General features: G+C 55.9%; 1 protein-coding gene across 1 annotated transcript in view; it reads left to right on the plus strand.

Moving 5' to 3' along the window:
• Positions 1-149: 149 nt before the first annotated feature.
• Efhd1 (EF-hand domain family member D1) overlaps positions 150-17,824 on the plus strand; it is a 39,885-nt gene continuing 22,210 nt past the window's right edge. Inside the window, exon 1 of the mRNA XM_026412759.2 lies at positions 150-575. Coding sequence (XP_026268544.2) covers positions 229-575 — 347 coding nt within the window. The 5' untranslated portion in view covers positions 150-228. The remainder of the gene's footprint in view (positions 576-17,824) is intronic.

Below are 17,824 nucleotides of genomic sequence, written 5' to 3' on the forward strand. Positions count from 1 at the left end.
GGACGCGAAGACGCCCTGGGCCTCCCGCCCGGCTGACGGTCCCCGAGCACCGGCGCCTCCTTAAGTCTGCGGCTCCGCCCTGCCGGCCCCGCCCGCCCGCGGTTCCTCCCAACCGCCGAGCCCCTGCCGTCTCGGCGGAGTGTCGCGGAGCCACGAGCCTGGGAGGAGCGCGCCGCCCGCCCGGTCCCCGCGCCTGGACAAGCGTCCCCACGTCCCGGATCCGCCAGCATGGCCAGCGAGGAGCTGGCGCGCAAGCTGCAGCGCCGGCTGCGGCTCCAGGAAGCTGAGGAAGGCGGCCAGGGCGACCCCCAGCCTGCGCCCCTCGCCGTCCCAGCCCCGAGGCTGGAGCCCGAGCCCGAGCCTGAGCCCGAGCCCGAGCCCGAGCCCGAGCCCGAGCCGCCCGCCAGAGCGCCCACAGCCAGCGCTGGCGCGGAGCTGAGCGCCCAGCTGAGCCGGCGGCTGGACATCAACGAGGGCGCGGCGCGGCCCCGCCGCTGCAGGGTCTTCAACCCCTACACCGAGTTCCCGGAGTTCAGCCGGCGCCTCATCAAGGACCTGGAGAGCAAGTTCAAACTGTGAGCGCCCGCGCCGTGCACCCCGTGCGCTGCGCCCCCGGGGCCGGGCCCAGGACCCGGGAGGAGGGCGGGGGTCCGGGAGGAGGGGCAGCCGGGGCAGGAAGGAGGTGCAGGGGCCCCGGGGTGCCCTTAGCGTTTGAGCCAGCGGAGCCGGGTCCTGCGCGCCGGTCTCTCCCCGCGTGGTGGAGGGACCTTCCCGCCGGGAGTCTGAGAGCTGGAGCCCTTTGCACCCGGACCGAACCCAGAAGTTGCCCTGGGGCCACCAAGCGGGTGTCCCTGGCTCCGGGGCGGGTTCCGCCCCCTCCGTGCGCAGGTCCCGAGATCGCGTAGAGCCCCACTTCTAGGAAAGGAGCCGCGCCGGGGCGCCTCACCTGCCAGCTCGATCTACATCCCCGAGGGGGAATTAGCCCTGACGTCCTTTCGTCTTTTAAAACAAAAGGGGAAAGTGAATGCTTGGCCGCCGCGGGGTCCCAGGTACCCGCGAGGCTGAGAGCTGGAGCCTTAGGCTCCCAGGAGACCTAGCAGTTCCCGGGAGCGCGGAGCGGCGCGGGAGCCTCCTGGGGGCGTCGCCAGGTGGCTCCCCGCTTCCTGCCTGTGGGGCCCGAGGTGTGGGTCAGAACCGGCCATGGCCGCTGGCTGCATTTGCGCCTTGCTAGATAGTGAGCGGGGGATCGCCCACCTGGGGCACCTGGAGCCCGCACACCCAGCGAAAGAGGCGGCACGAAGGGACTTGTCGCCTGGGACCTCCCTGTCCTCACTCTTCTCATCTGGAGAGTGGGAGCAGTAATAGTCCCTTGCCTTTTAAGGCCATAAAGTATTTTGCACACCGTAAGCTCCTACCGAGCTATTAATATTATTTCCAGAATTGGGCCGAGACCGGAAAAATTACTGGGGGAGCGCAGGCCGCCGGCCAGGTCCTGCCGGGGCGTCTTTAAAAGCGCCTGGAATGTGTTTGTCCTCGGAGAGGAGGTTCTATTTAAAGGCGCTGTGGCGGGCGTTGTGGGGCAGGGAGCCTGAACTGCCCCTGTTCTGAAGGCTACCGAGAGGGCACCTGGGAGCCTCCCTGACACCTAGATTTCTCTGTTCCTGGCTTCCAGGGTCCGTTTGGGCAATTCGGAAAGACGGAGTTGGGGACCAAGAATGGACTGGGCCAAGGTGGAAAAGCTGTCTGTGAGGCTGGTCGGTCAGCCCCCAGGGATTTATTTGTGGTCATTGCTTTTCATGGGAAGACTGCTCTGGCCTTGACAGATTCAGGGAGGGCGTCTGGGACGGACCTTCATTTTCAGATTGCTGTGTGATCATTTGAGTTTCTACCTCTCTCCTTCATTTCTTTCACTCTTCCTGCAAAACCGTCTTAGGAAGGATAAGTTTGTTAGCTGCCTAAGAGTAATGCAGGGAAGACCAGCCGGTGGGAGGGCCCTGGGAGACCAAGCAAGGTGGCCTCTGTGAGAAAACAGGTACTGGACCAGCGTTCTGTGTCAAGCTAAGAGGAAGACAGTATGCGATCTGGGGTCCCGACAGAGTATACAGGAACCTTGCATAGTATTTCTTTTGAGCTATGACATTGGTTGGGTCTTCTGTCACTTGCAACAAATATTGGCATAAACAAAAGGGGAATTATTAGGCTCCTGAAACTAAAAAGCCAGCATCAGCTTCAAGTATGGCTGGATCTAGGAGCTCAAAAGAAAGCTCAAAGCTTTCTTTTTCTTTTTCTTCCTTTATTTTGGTGCAGTGGGAGGGGTTGAACCCAGGATCTCTCAAATGCTAAGAACACACTCTACCACTGAGCTACCCACATCCAGCCCTTGTTTCTATTTTTTAAAGCCACTCCCTCTCTGTTTTCCTTATTCTAAAGTAGCTCATCCCTGGGGTTGGCAGTGTGGCCACAGCAGCTCCAGTAAGTCCACTGGGAAAGAGCATCCACGGCAGAGGCCTTGGTGTGTCACTTGTTTGCAAGGAAGGTAGCTTTACTGTTGTCTGCCTCCCTCCCTCTCTCTCCCTCTCCCTCTTTTCCTCTATCTCTCCCTCTCTCCCCCCTCTCCCTCTCCCTCTTTTCCTCTCTCTCTGCCTCTCTCCCTCTCTCCCTCTCTCTGCCTCTCTCCCTCTCCCTCTTTTCCTCTCTCTCTCCCTCTCTCTCTCTCTCCCTCTCTCCCCCTCTCTCCCTCTCCCTCTCTTCCTCTCTCTCTCCCTCTCTCCCTCTCCCTCTCCCTCTCTCTCTCTCTCTCTCCCTCTCTCCCTCTCTCCCTCCCTCTCTCCCTCTCTCCCCCTCTTTCTCTAGCACTGTACTGGAGATTGAATCCAGGGTCACTCTACCCTGAGCTAGGTCCCTAACCCTTTTTAAATTTAAATTTCTTTTGGCACTGGGGATTGAAACCAAGTGCTATGCCACTGAGCTACATCCCCAGCCCTGTTTATTTTTTGAGAAGGTCTCACTAAGTTGCTTAGGGCCTCGATAAGTTGCTGAAGCTGGCCTTGAACTTGTGATCCTCCTGCCTCAGCCTCCTGAGATGCTGGGATTACAGTTATGCACCACTGTTCTTGACTGCTATTGTTTCTTGTTGGCTCCTAACCAACTGCTGTAGTCAGGGAATTCATTGCTCTTGTTGGCCAGGCCACCTTGTGCCCCCACCCTTGAAGCGGGGTCATGTGTCCACAGCTGAAGTTTTCCCAGACCCTGACCACCTGTTCTCCCCTCCCTGCCTTACCTTCAAGTGCCACAGCTCTACTTAATCCCACACTACCCTATTCATCCGTGAACCCCAGGATCCCCCAGCTGGCTCGTTGTCTTTCTCTCAGGGGGCTCCTGCTGATGTGTGTACCTGAGCAACCACTGAATCTCTTCCCTCTCCTCCTGCCACCCCATCGGGTCTCCCCATTCTGGATGAGTTTGCTGCCTGGACATTTCCGGTGCATCTGGTTGTAGCCCTCATTCCCCTCATAGAGGCCATGTGACTGTGACCACAGTTGATGGACAAGCCCTGGTCTTCTGAAGTGCCTGCAGTGCCTGTGGTGGCTAGGTCATACCAGTCCCCTGTGTGCCCCGCCCCGCCCTTGCCCAGGCCAGGGCAAGCTCCAGGTCCCGCCCCCCCTCACATACCAGGGAAAGCTGCTATGGAGCTTGATACTGGGTGGCCTGCAGGCTGGGCCGGATCACCTGTCCTGTAGCTGGCCCTCTGTTGCTAATGACTTCTGTGGTCCCAGCTTTGCCTGTGGCCCAGCCAGGATACTTACTGAGCCCCGGGGTTTCCTCTTCCTCTGCCTACTGTCTTTAAAAGAGCTTTTAAAGAAAAAATTAGAAACAGTGTGCAGGCTTGGTGGCTCCCTTTTCCCAGGTTTCCCCCATGTGGATGTGCCACAGCCCCCCCCAGGCTTCTCTTGCACCGACCACACGGATATATCTGCAGCTGACTTGACCACTGGCTCCTGGCCAGGAAGGAAACCCCTGCCCAGGCCTTGGGTCCCTCTGCAGCCTGCACTTCCCCTGAGCCAGTGGCACTCATGCCAAGGCCTTCCTTGCTCAGGCTGTGTGGCGGTGTCCAACCAGCCAGCTGGTCCCCGCGGTGCCTCTGCCCGAGACCTGAGCATGTTCTCTCCTTCATTTCCCTTTGGTTTCTGTGCAAAAAAAAAAAAAAGTTAAAGAACATACAGCACAGCCAGGGGGTGGTGGTGCTCACCTGTAATCCCAGCCATTTGGGAGATTGAGGCAAGAGGATCATGAGTTTAAAGCCAGCCTCAGCAAAAGCGAGGCCTTAAGCAACTCAGTGAGATCCTGTCTCTAAATAAAACACAAAATAAGGCTGGGGATGTGGCTCAGTGGTCGGGTGCTCCTGAGTTCAACCCTGGTAGGTAGGTAGGAAGGAAGGAAGGAAGGAAGGAAGGAAGGAAGGAAGGAAGGAAGGAAGGAAGGAAGGAAGGAACAACATACCAACTTGTTACACTGTGGGTTTCTTTCTGAATTTTACTCATGGCAAAGCAGTCCCTGGTGACTGTGAGGACCAGGGCTGGGGTCCAGGCTTCCCAGGTTCACACTCTGGTCCCACCCCTCGCTCCCTGGAGCACGAAGTTAAAAGCTCTCTTGCTTCAGGTACCCCTTCTGTTAAGTGGGAATAGAATAGGACCATCTCTCCTTCAGGGGATTCAGTAAATTAACTTGCATGAAGCAGTTGGCTCAGTGCTTGGCTTACGTCGGAGGCCCAGTCAGTTTTAGTCACTGATTTTCAGAACGTCTCATAGCTGTAATTGTGTGTGTGTGTGTGGTACTGGGGATGGGACCCAGGGGCGTACTGCCACTGAGCTACATCCCTGGCCCTTTTGTAGGTTTTTGTTTTGTGAGGAGGATCTCGCTAATTGCTGAGGCTGGCCTTGCACTCTGATCCTTCTGATCTTGATCCTTCTGCCTCGGCCTCCTGAGTTACGGGGCTGGTGTGCCTCCAGAGCTGTAATTTGGGGGAAGTTTTGTGTTGTCCTTTTTTTAATAACTTACTTTGCCAGTCTCATTTTTCCTTTGAAGTTGATTGAACTTCTGCTTGAGCTGTGGAGTGGTGGCCTGGTCACTCGGGGGGGTTACCTGTTCCTTTCAGAGTCCTTTGAAGGGACCACTAGTTCCAGTGCTGAGTCAGCACATGTGTTTTCTGGTGCTTTTGTTTTTTTTGTTTTTTTTTTGTTTTTTAAATAAATTTATTTATTTTTTCTTTTTTTTTTTAATATTTATTTTTCAGTTCTTGGCGGACACAACATCTTTGTTGGTATGTGGTGCTGAGGATCGAACCCTGGTCTCACGCATGCCAGGCGAGCGCCCTACCGCTTGAGCCACATCCCCAGCCCTTCTGGTGCTTTTGAACAGAGTGCCGCATGCTGGGAGCTTAGCACAGCAGAGGCCGGTTCTCTTGGTTCTGGCAGCTAACAGTCTTCAACCAAGGCCTGGGTGGGTCCTGCGTACTCCGGAGGCTCTGGTCCTTCCTTGCCTCCCTCCTCGCCTCTGGGGGCTGCTGGCAGTGCTTGGCATGCCCTGGTTTACAGAGGCAGCACTTCAGTCTCTGCCTCTGTTGTCGCCTGGTGCTTTCTCCCAGTCTTCGTCTCTGTCTTCACTTAGCCTTTCTTATAAGGACATCAGTTGCCGGAGTCAGGGCCCATCCTGGTCCAGCGTAACTTCATCTTGATCACATTTATATCTGCAAAGATTCTGTTTCCAGGGATGGTCACATGGTGAAGTTGTGGGTAGACGTGAATTCTGGGGGGACGCTCTTCAACCCAGCACAGCAAATGAGCAGAGCTGCCCAGTCCTGGTGGCAATGTCTCTGGAGATGGGAGGACCTTCCCAGGAGGACCTTGATTTAGGAAGATCAGAATCTCAGACTTCTCCAAAGCCAGCCTGAGCCTCCCTGCCCCCCGACCCCCCACCCCATGGAGAACCAGTCTTCCCCACCCTGATTCAGATGGACTTGCTGCCCAGCTACAAGACAAACCCAGCGGAACTGAGTCCCAGCCCTGCGGGGCGCACACTTAGTTTCAGCAAGAATTTCACTTTTCAGCAGTTTCTAGATTCACATTCTGATGTCGCCTAGTACATGGGGCCCTTGGAGTGGGTAACCTGATGAGACCACTACACAAAGCGCACCCATTCTTTTTGTTGGAAAGAGGGGCTGGATTGTCACGCACACACGGCAGAACATGCTTTGGTCTTTTAAATTGGATTTTCTTAATTTAACGAATGTGGCTTGCAGATTTCTTACATTTTCTAGGCTTCCAAACAAAAATGGATGGGGTTGTGGCTCGGTGGTAGAGCGCTTGCCTAGCACGTGTGAGGCACTGGGTTCAATCCTCAGCATCACATAAAAATAAAGAAATTTATGAAAAAACAAAATAGATCCTTCCCAGCCTGGGGACTTAGCGTGGCTGTGGCTTATCTTTGTGTCCCTAGGACCTGACACAAATGAGCCTGCTCCTAAACAGTATGTTGTAGAAGAAAGAACCTTCTAATGAGTGTGGGAAGCCAGGGGCATCATCAGCCTGGACAGAGAAGGTTTCCTCTCCATTTCCAAGTGTGTCACTGGATACCGGGGCTGGGAGAAGAGAATAGTGGCCTGATTTTAAAAGAAACTGACTCTGCAGAGCGTGTTGAAGGCTGCAATTCGAGCTGAGCTGGCCGGGCAGTCAAGGTTAGACAGGAAACCTTAATTACCCTGGACTGATCCAGAGGCCCCTTTCAGAAGGAGGTAATGAGGACAGTCACTTAAAGGCAGGACCCAAACGTAGCACCTTGGAGTGCAGCTCTGGTGTTTCTGCAGCATGCAGCAAGCTTGTCTATTCCCCAAAGAGAGGGTGGGGAGAAGAGCGTTCTGCCTGGGAAGGTTGCCTTTTTATTAAAAATCCGAGATGGTGATGTCATGGAGGCCCTGCCAACGCCACTGTCCCACAGCACTGGAGGCCAGAGGGTGGGTTCTTCATTCCTCACCCCCGCCCCTTTTCTTCTTATCTTCTTTGGTCTTGTCTAGGAGGGAGGAAGGAAGAAAGGGGCATAGACCGCTGGGGCATTTTTGGTTCCAGGAATTGAACCCTGGGCCTCGCACATGCTAAGCACGGGCTCTACTCCTGGGCTACACCCCACGCCTCCAAAAGCGGTGGACGTTGGAAAACTGGGGATTTGCCCTCTAGGGAGCTTTTCCAGGGAGGCGGAGGGAGGCACCCGCATGTTGAGACCCTGATCTTCTGAGGGAATTGGCTTTAAAGATGGGAAGGTGGGGGCTGGGGGGTAGAGCTCGTGCTGAGGATCGTGCAGCCTGGGCCCCGAACATCCCAGCACCGAAGGGAAAAAAAAAGTAGAAGGTGGACAGAAATAAATGGAAGGTAAATGCTTTTCTTCTCCTTGGAGATAGGCAAGGACTTTGACTCTTCCTGATGGTAGCCTCTGTCGCCAGTGATTCACCTTGGATTTGAACTTCTCTCTCTGTACATTTGATTATTTTGAATTGAGGGAGTCAAGGTTAGACAGGAAACTTTAATTACCCTGGACTGATCCAGAGATCCTTTTGGATCCAGAGCTGGTCTGAATCTCTGAGGGTGCAGCCCCAGGCTGGTCCCTGGCAGGAGGACCCCGCCTTGGTTTAAGCACTGGGTGCTTTCATCTTCCTGCACCTGCGAATAATGAGCTGCGGGCAGAGGCGCCCTGGGCTGCTGGCCTTCTCCTCCGTAGGAGTTTCCCTTGCCCCCCACCTTGCTCCCCACCTTGCTCTCAGTCAAGGCTCCTCAATATCACATTTTATGAGAATTTAAGTGACAAGACTTTAAAATGGAGTGATTGAAAGCAGTTAGTTAAGTTTTTGTTTTGTTTTGTTTGGGTTTTTTTTTTTTTTGCAGTGCTGGGGACCAAATAGAGCCCCATGCAGGCTAGACAAGTGCTCTGCCATTGAGCTGCACCCTAGCCCAGTGGGCTGGAGCTAGCATGACTGTAGACCCTGTGAAGATGCTGGATGTGGGCTGGACACGGGCAGTATGACCTCAGGCAGCAGCATTCAAGGCCAGGGGTCGTGGTCATTCTGAACACAGCGAGGGAAGAGGGGCTACCAGCACTGAGAGTGGATTCAGGCCTCAAGAAGAGGCGGAAGCGAAGACCTGGGGGATGAACCTTCTAAGACAAGATGGAGGCTGAGACCTGACCCATGGTGGCAGCTGGCTTGGCCTTAGGTGGCAGCAGGTGGCAGTGAGGACTCAGGGAAAGGAAGCTATAGCTGTAGGGAAGAGCGAGCTCTCCTAGGCGTAGAGTTGTTGAGAAATGGGAAAAACTATCTTTCAAGGCTGTGAGCCTTTTTTGTTTGTTTGTTTGTTACCTGGGATTGAGCCTAGGGGCACTTGACCCCTGAGCCATATCCCCAGCCCTTTTACTTTTTATTTATTTATTTGTGACAGGGCCTTGCTCAGTTGTGGAGGCCAACCTTGAACTTGCCATCCTCCCTCAGCCTCCTGGGTTGCTGGGATCACAGCTGTATGCCACCACACTAGGCCCCTTTCTCTTGAGTGTCATTGGCGGGGACTGGCCTGGCTCCTGGCATGAGGTTTGCAGTTGGAGGAGTTGAAGGCACATGGGAGGCTGGGGCGGGGCTCAGAGGCCTTCAAGTTTCCTTGTAGGCCATGAGTGAGCCAACCTGTTCTGTCAAGGGCCAGATAGGAGATCTTCTTGGTTCATGGGTCCTGGGAGTCCTGTGGTCACTCTTGACTCTGCCATTGCTATGTGAGAGCAGCCGCTTGGACAGTGTGGAATGACTCGGTGTGGTGGGTTACAGCCATGCAGCCTGCGGGCTGTAGTTGGCTGGCCCCGTCTAGGCAGTAATTCCAGAATCTTCTGAATGCTGACTCTCATGGATCTGTGGGAGGCTTCACTCTTCCCCTGCCTCACCTCTTGGCCCTTATCCCCACCTGGGGCTGGGATTTCACTCACTGGGACAGGCCTTAGGTCCCAAAGGGAAACAGCCCTCAGTTTGGTGTGCAATATGGCGAAGTCGTAATCCTGGGACCCCAGAGCTGCCTCTGGGAGATTAGCACCAGAGCAGGAATGAGAATTGTGTCTGCCTCTCCTGTCCACCAAGGAAGCCGGGCAGGTGATGCCCCCGGCTGGGCTCCCGGTGTGGCTTTTGCATCCTCCGTGGGTCACCTTCCCGGAGAAATAGCCCAAGGTGTGCTTGAGTTTAAAAACTCCAGGGGGAAAGGAAAAATGAAAGCTAATTTGGAGGCATGTGGAACTTGGCCTTGGGCACTTGCCTCCTTGAGCCCCGTGATAAGAGCTGCAGTTCCTGAGCTCAAGTCTTCAAACCCTCAGACATCTTGTATGGCACTCTCCACACACATCTGCTGAGACGTGGCCCCTGGACCCAGGAAAAGGTCCACTGGTTTGGAGGGTAATAGGAGATAAGAATCTTGCAGTTTAAATAAAAGTTAATTATTTTTCATCATTAAAGAATAATGAGTATAATGTTCCCTGTTTAAAATTTCCTATAAAGTAATACAGGTATTTAGAACTTAAGAGAGTGGAAGCTGATACCAACTGGCTTGGTCCATGTTCTTATGTTGTGGTGTTTTATTTGTTTGCAGTGCTGGGGATTGAACCCAGGTCCTTGCACATGCTAGGCAAGGACTTTACCACTGAGCCACATCCCTGGCCCCTTTTATTTTTTCTTTTGAGACAGGATCTTACTAAGTTGTTGGAGCTGGTCTTCAACTTGTTATCCTCCTGCCTCAGCCTCCCAGGTTGCTGGGTCTGGTGCATGTTCTTAAAGAATATTGAGACTGTGATGTTCTGCCAGGTATTAACTGGGAGACCTTGGGCTCCAAGGATGGAAAACCCTGCCCTAAACTCACTCATCAATGAACAAATGTATCATCCCACCAGGTATAAGAGCACATGCCTGGAATCCCAGTTATTCCAGAGGCTGAGGCAGGAGGATCACAAGTTTGAGGCCCACCGGCATGAGCAACTGAGTGAGACCCTGTCTCAAAAATTTAAAATTATCAAAAAGGATTACAGATGTAGCTCAGTGGTAGAGTGCCCCTGGATTCCATCCCCATACTGGAAAAAAAAAAAGTAATATATTGTCCCATGTAATAGGGAATCCAGAGGACAAGGGTGGCCTTGGGTGCAATGGGTTGCTGCTCTCATCAAGGACCCCTCTGCATTCCACAGGCCTCTGTGTTGGTGTCATTCCTGGGCTACTGGCAAAATAGTGAGGTTCCCCATCTCATACCGTCACCATAAGGAAGTCTGAGGAGGTGTCTCCAGAGGCGGAGGAGACCTCTACTTGGATCTCCCAGGCTCTTGACAGGTTGCAGGAAGAATTTAGGGATGTGTCAGGCCTTAGCAGAGAGAGGAGGAGCTTTTCCAGAAAGGGGAGCGTGAGGGCGAGCCCTGGAGAGAGGGGCAGTCAGGCTGGGGGCTGGGTTGTCGTTAGGCACGGAATTAGGTAGAGAATGTCTGATCCCAGTGGGCTGCATTTCCTCTGGAGTGGGAAACACTGAGCAAGACGGCGCCTGCCCACTAGGGGTCTGGTCTGGCGCTGGTGCGAGCTTCTCTCAAAGTCTCTGGCAGTCAGGTGGTCCATCCGGCCAGGGTCAGCTGCATCAGGTTAACATCTCTTTCCTTGGGTGCCGTTGTCAGGCTCACGTGTTGTGCCTGATGGAAAGTTCCATATTCCCAAGGGGACATTTTTTCCTTTAGAGACTCAGTTTTATCTCGGTATTCCGAGTTTCTGTCTCAATACCTAGCAGAGGCAAAATCTAGAAATAGAAAAGACTTTGGGTTCTTTTAAACATCGGGGGGAATCTTCCTCAGATGTGTCCCCAAACCAGCCTCTGTCGTGCTGTTGGCCAGCACCCAGTCGCAGTCCAGTGACTGCCCAGGGAAGGTGACATCACTGGTTTTGCATGAGCTGGGGTTAGGCCTCCTTCCCTGTGGTCTACACTGGGGGTTCTGTTAATGAGAAATATGGGGGGGCCCCAACAGAGTCCCTCTGGGGCCTTTGTACTGTGCCTGCCTCTCATGTCTGGCTGAGTTGGTGTACCCGAGGGGCTTTTTGATGGCAGGTGGGGATTCCAGAGATGGGAGGAACAGCCCATCACTGGGGGCTCCTGCAGGCCTTTCCTCTGGGACGCTCCTGTCATGGTCATGGACGTCCATCCCCTGTGCTGTTCTCTTGCCTGGGGCTGGTGGGACCCCTGTCAGTTTTTCCCTAGGCCATCCTTCATCACACCCCCGACTTGGCCTTGTGCTGCCTTCCACTCTGTGAATTGTGGGCGCTGTGGGCCTCCCACCCTGCCTCTCTGGAGAGCCCAGCTGGTTCTCCGTGTCTGCTCCTGCCTCCTGCCTGTGAAGAGTGTGTGCTGACACCTCCGCTTTCTTTCTAGCACCCTCTAAACCTCCTGTGTTCCCTTTGTTATCATGGGCACCATGCCCTGACTTTCCTCCCCCTTAGAAGGTGCTCCAGGTGGAGAGGTGGGGAGTGCCTGCGGCCAGCCTGCCATTTGGGGCTGGGAGTCACCTTGTTCCTTTAGTGGTGGCCTGGAATTCTATTGTTAAGGGCCTTCTCTCAGCATGGAGGTCTTTGTAAAAGCCCAGGGTGCACGTGTGTGAGTGTGTGTGTGTGTGTGTGTGTGTGTGAGTGAGTGTGTGTGTGTGTGTCTGTGTGTGTCTGTGTCTGGTTTGTCTTTTGCTTTTGAGACTGAGGATGGGACCAGGGCCTCCTGGGTGCTAGGCGGGTGCGCTCCCCTGAGCCAGGCCGGGGCCTTGTGTACTCTCCTAACCTGGCGCCCTTTGTTGCTGACTTCAGGCTGGTCTTGGAGATGAGACCTGGTTGCCGGCGACAGCAGCAGCTGCCTCAAGGCCCGTTCCTGGTTGTAGACCAGGGAGAGGCTGGGGCCGGCCTGGCTGGGTGGAGTCTCAGGGGCTCCCTCCAGTGTGCTGGGGTCCGACTCCAAAGTAGTGACCCTCACGGCTGGCCTCCCCACCCTCGGCGGCCTCGCCTGGCAGACACTCGCGCAGCCCACGGTCAGCTTGGAGCAGGCTTGCAGCAAGGAGGAGGATTCTGTTCAGGGTCTGCAGGCCGCCTGTGCCCAGGGCTGGCCCTTCTGCCCTTTCCTGGTGGTGAAGCAACCCAGGAACCCTCCACCTCAGGGCTGCAGCTTGTCCCCAAGCTGGAGTTAGACGTCCCCACCCCCAGCACTGCTACCGAACTGTGTTTTGGGCAGCTCTCACCACATATCTTTCTGCTGACAGTCCCGGCTCTTGGCCCCTGGGGACTTGTGAGCTCTGTCAGGGCCTTGGATCAGCCATGCTGGCCTTGGATCCCGCCCAGCGTGGCCTTGGCGGTGACAGTCTCTGCCCCTCCCTGCATGCCTAATGCCCCCTCCCCCAGAACAGCTGAGGATGTTGAGCTCTGGGCTCCCGGGCACAGCCCAGCAGCTGCTGTGCACTTACCGTGTGCTGGCTCCACTCCTGCCATGTGCACACAGTAACCCATCTCTTCCTCACAGCCCTCTGAGGTGGGTGCTGTTGGTACCCCCACTCTGAGGTGCAGACAAGCTAGGGGACTGGCCCAGTGCCATGCATCTTTCAAGTGGTGGAGCTGGGATTCGGATGCAGGCTACCTGCACTCTAGTCCTCTGCGTCACGAGCCTCCCTCACGAGCCTCCCTCACATTCCCATCCCCAGCTAGAGGGGAGCTGGTGCCACCTCTGCAGGTGGCCTGCAAGCCCCACTAGACCACCACCTCATACTTGGCCTTCTCCTGTCCATCGTAAATGTTGTAGCTAGAAGGGCCTTGTTACCACCCAGGCCTCATTACTGTGTTTCCCTCTTCAGCCGCCCTGTGAGTTGGAGGTAACATACAACATTCAGTGGCTCCCTATTGCCCATGAAACTGTGTCAGGCTCCTCATGCTTCCCCTTAGGGCTCACCCCAGCTGGCTGTTGAATTCTTCTTTCTCACTAGTTCTCCCATCCTGTCTCCACTCTCAACTGGGCTAATTCCCTCAGAGCTTCTCCAGTTGATTATATTTCAGTTATTATTGATTCTTGTGGAGCTCCCGACATCCTCCAGAGTTTTACCTGGGAAAGCAGAAACAAGCAGATCTACCCCACCGCAGGGCCCCACCCCACCCCAGGGCCCACCCAGCGCCCACTCAGCGCCATGCCCAGCTGGGAGCCTTGACCTCTGTAGAGGTCTCTGTGCTCTGTGGCTGCAGCTGCCGGGACCCTCATCACCACCAGGGAAGCGGGCGAGCCCACACCTCCACTTGGGCACACACCTGTTAACTGAGATGTGGAAAAAGGAAAGTGACCACCTTCTCAGGTTGCCCCCAAGATCAAGTGACCACTCACTCAGGTGTACAGTCAGGGCTTTAATTAGGTCACTAGTTCAGGCCCCACGTGAGGGCTGCCGGGTTCAAGGTGGTGCCAGCCTGGAGGAAGCAGGGTCCTGCTGGCGGGAAGGGTGGGTGCAGTGGGGGCCTCTGAGGGCGGGTGGGGCAGCTTTTCCCTTCCTACCTGGAGCAGCGGGGCCCCAACATGGAATTGGGCTGGCAGGGCAGGGCCCCCGCCTCTGGGGATGCTCTCTCTGCTGCTCTGCCACCTCTGCCCAGTGCCCACCCCAGCTTCTCTGACTTCCTGGGCTTGGAAGTTCAAGGGGGGCCTATGCTGGGGCCTGGCACTAAGGAGTGCCTGTGGAAACCCTGTGTTATGGCGGTTCCAGGACTAGTTCCCAGGAGCCTCCAGCTGCATTTCCCCAGCTGGACCCCCGGGGGAGGTATGTGGAGCTCAGGGTGGGCTTCCCTCTGCTGTACCACAGCCAGCCCTGGTGGAGAAGCCTCTGTGCCTGTCCCACCCCACCTTTAGGGATGGCTCTGCAGGCACCCTGCCGGGGGCTTATTTGCCTTTGATGTTGGCAACAATTGGACAAAGGAGGAATCAAATGCCAGAGAGCTCCAGTACCTCACCCAGAGCCACCACTCTGGCACGTGAGGGTGCTGGGACTTTGGACAGGCAACGTGACCCCAGGAGCGCACACCTGCCTGCTGCTTCACCTTCCTGGAAGGAGCGGGGACTTCTCAGCCACCCGGTACCTTTGCACTGCCGGATCAGGCTGTCTGAGGCCAGCCCCTCCCTGGCCATCACTGGGGGGTTCTGGTGTCTGTATGCAGCACTTTGGGCTATTGGTCGGCATGCTTCTTTGGGGTGGTCACGGGCTGCTTTGCTTTGTTTCCATCCTGGGTGGCTGGTGTCAGTGGGCAGTCTGTTTGCAGTCGAACCCTCTGTACCCAGGGCTGCCAGTGACCAGTTGGAGCACAAGACTGGGGAGGCGGGTGTGGTCAATGACCCTCCTGTGTGGTCACCCACCACCCTGAATCCATGTGACAGCCCTGGTAAGAGGGCACTCCCAGGCATGCTTTTGGGACAGGTGGATGTGGAAGAAGGGTAGTGCTGCCTTGCAGGGTGCTGAGCTCACGGGGGTCCTTGGAGTAGAGGGCTCTGTCCTGCCCTCGCTGTCTTTATGGACTTCCAGACACAGCATATGGAAGCACAGGGTGTGGTGGCTGATTGGAGGGTGGTGTCCCAAACTCCACGGGTCCCTTGCAGCCTGCCAAAATGTTGGCCTTTTACCAGAAAAGGAGAGGAATTTACCAGAAGGGAGCCCTAAAGCCCTGGCTCCATGCAGCAGATGCAGCCGAGTTCAGCCCTGTGCCCACGCCATCCTCGTGCCACCCCACACCCTCCCCGCCCCCTCCAGCCCTGTGCATTCGTCCTCCCATCCGCCCTCCCTGCTGTGGTCCACTTGCCCCCGCCCCCAAAAGACCCAGCCTGTCTCTGAGCCGGGAGGTCTTTCAGAGGCCGTTGCCTGGACCTGCCTCCCTGCTTGAGGCTCTCTGGAGGTGCCTGAGGAAGACAGATCTCTTCCCGGGTGCCTTGTGGACATTCCAGCACCCCAACAGGATTGGCCCCGTGACAGAGGCCCCCTCCCCGGCCCTGCTGTCTCCCCCTGTTGGTTCCGCTCCCCCAGGGCCCCCTGCTCTCCGCACTCTCGCCCTGTGTTCTGTGTCCGCCTGCTTCTGGGGCTGGCTGAGCTTTTCTTTGGCTCTTGGAGGCCCAGGTAGCCAGGTGCAGAGGGAGCCAGAGAAGGAAGCAAGTGATTGGAGCACGGGAGAGTCCGGAGCTCCTGAGCCGGGAGTGGCAGGGAGCCAGTGAGTGGAAATCAGAAGTGTGGGGCCCAGGCTGTGGCGCCTCACCCCTCAGAGCCCTGCCTTCCTCCCGCAGCGCCCAGGGTTCCTGCCGCATCACGTGGGAAGGAGGGAGAGCAGATGAGTGACAGCCAGGGGGACCGGCAAGAAGGATGGAAGCCAGAAACAGAACTGGGCAGAGGGACCTTGGGGAATCCCTGAGGCTGCTAGATAGGCACAGTTAGGGACATCCACAGGGTGATCCCAGATGGTCCCCAAAGGGACCACCTGCTGGTAGCTGTAGCCTGCGGTGCCTCCCTCTGGGCCTGAGGCCACCGGGAGCTGTGGAGGCAGGTCCTCTCACTCAGCAGACCTGGAGGCTCGAGGAGACTCTGAAGTTCTAACAGTTCCACGCGCCCTTGTCCCAGCTGCACTTGGAGGGGCCTCGCCTGGCTGCTTGAAAACTCACCGAGTTCCTCACAAGGCCCTTCTGTGTAGAGAGAAGCAGGGGTCCTGGTGGTTGCTGGGGTGAGCCACCCCCCCAGCTCTAGGCATTTTCTGGGGCACTGCCACCCTCCTGGGAACCCCCCACCTCAGGGGTCCCTCGGGGAGTCTCTGATGGCTGAGCCGCGGGCACACAAAGGCTGCTGGCTCCTCTCTCTCCTCATTGATGGCAGGATTGTTCTGGTGAAAACCAAGAACGCCCAGGGGCTCTGCACAGTGGAAGCCAAAAGAACAAGTGATTCATGGACTCAGGAGGGGTCCGAGACTGGGTGGACACTGGACACCGGTCCTTGTCCCCTGGTCACTGTCTCCTCTGTAGCTGGCCGTGTGGGGCTGGGGCTAGGAATCTCCTGGGTCACTCAGGCAAGGCTGGGGGCTTCTCCAGGTGATGGGCATGCTCAGTGAGGGGCCCGCAGGTGAGGGTCTCAGCCCACTTCACCACCAGACCTTCAGAGATGGCCCCCGTCCCGAAAGAGGCAGGAGGCCTGGGCAGTGGGCTCATCCCTGGAAAGGGCTGTGCTGGACCAGGGACCACAGCAAGCGGCCAGTTACTGAAGATGGTGGAGGCACTTTGGGACCATGTTCTCGCTGGAAGGCATGTGCTTTCTCCTGGCGCCTACACACAGGGGCTAGTTCATAAAACCAGCCCCTGACTCACCGTGACAGGCGCCAGCCAAGGTTAGCTCCCTCGGGCTCCTTTACAGCCCAGTAAGGCACTTAGGGCTGGGATCACTGTTCCCGGAAGGGTCAGGTCTCTCTCAAGGGTCTGTCAGGGAAAGGTTTCCACCTGTCTGTGTCTGTGTCACCATCCTGAGTGCCAGTGGGACCGGAGTCCCTCACAGGGACGGAGACAATGGTAAACGTGGAAAGAAGTCACAGTGCAGAAGGACACCCCAGGCAACGGCGACACGGGGTCTTGGGGTTATGAATGGGTTTCCTTTACTGCTCTGGGTTGCCTTTAATAAGAAAGATCTGCTACCTTTCCCAATTGAGTCAAATGTATGAAAGATGATATGTCATGAGCTTTGTGATGTTTTGAACAACCAATAAAAAAAAAAAAAAGAAAGATCTGGGGGTTGGGTGTGGCTCAGCGATGGAGCACTTGCTTAGCGTGTGCAAGGCCCTGGATTCAATCCTCAGCACCAAAAGAACCCACAAAACTACAGGGAAGGAAAAAGAGCTGAGAAGTTGGCAGAGGAGGATTAGGAGCTCCCGGGGACTCCAGTGAACCTGAAAGTGTTTGAAAGATGCCAACTGTGTGTTTGGGGTGATGTCGGGGCCGTGGTACCTTGAGGATCTGAAATAAAAGAAGGGGGAATGTAGGTTTAGGCCCAGCTTTAGGGAGAAAGCAAGCCCCAGTCAGATGGAGCTTGGGCTGGGGCTAGGTCCCCCTCCCCAGCTGCCCACTTCCAGGTTACTCTGGGGCCAGGTCCCACACCCCAGGGCCAGAGAGTTCATCTGTGCCCTGGCCCCCACTCAGGCAAGGTATTCTAGGTTCTGTCCCCTTTCTAGAGGGTTGGATTTCCAATTGCAGGGAAGGTGACAGCATTTTCGTGGGGAGGGGAGCAACAGATGTTTCTTGTGTGAAGGAAACAAATTCATTTGCATTGGCCTGTTTAAGAATAAAACAGATGCTATTTATTTGAAATGCCTGGCTGGGGAGACTGTTTCTCCAAATGTTTGTAAGGTGGCAACATTAGTGCACTTGGTGCAAGGTGGCAGTCAGTCTGTCTACGGGTTTGCATGCCTCACTGGTTTGCAGAGGGTGGCCTTGGTGCAGATTAAAGATGAGCATCTCCCTCCCCTGCAAAGTGTGCTGGGTCCCAGGGCCCTGGCTTGCAGGCCTTGCTAGGGTCCTCACCTCTAGCCACCTATGATGCACCAATGGTGGCCTCCTAAAACCTTCAGGGAGGCCTGCATCTTGTTTCTTTTCCTCCATCATCACCATCCTGCTGGGGGTGGAAGCCGGGGGCCTCCGCCCTGCTGGGCAAGCACTCTACCACTGAACCACACTCTCTTTGCCTTTATGTTTTAATAACTTTGTTTCTGTCT

The sequence above is a fragment of the Urocitellus parryii genome, chromosome 1 (assembly GCF_045843805.1).
Source record: "Urocitellus parryii isolate mUroPar1 chromosome 1, mUroPar1.hap1, whole genome shotgun sequence".
In the NCBI taxonomy this organism is placed as follows: Eukaryota; Metazoa; Chordata; class Mammalia; order Rodentia; family Sciuridae; genus Urocitellus; species Urocitellus parryii.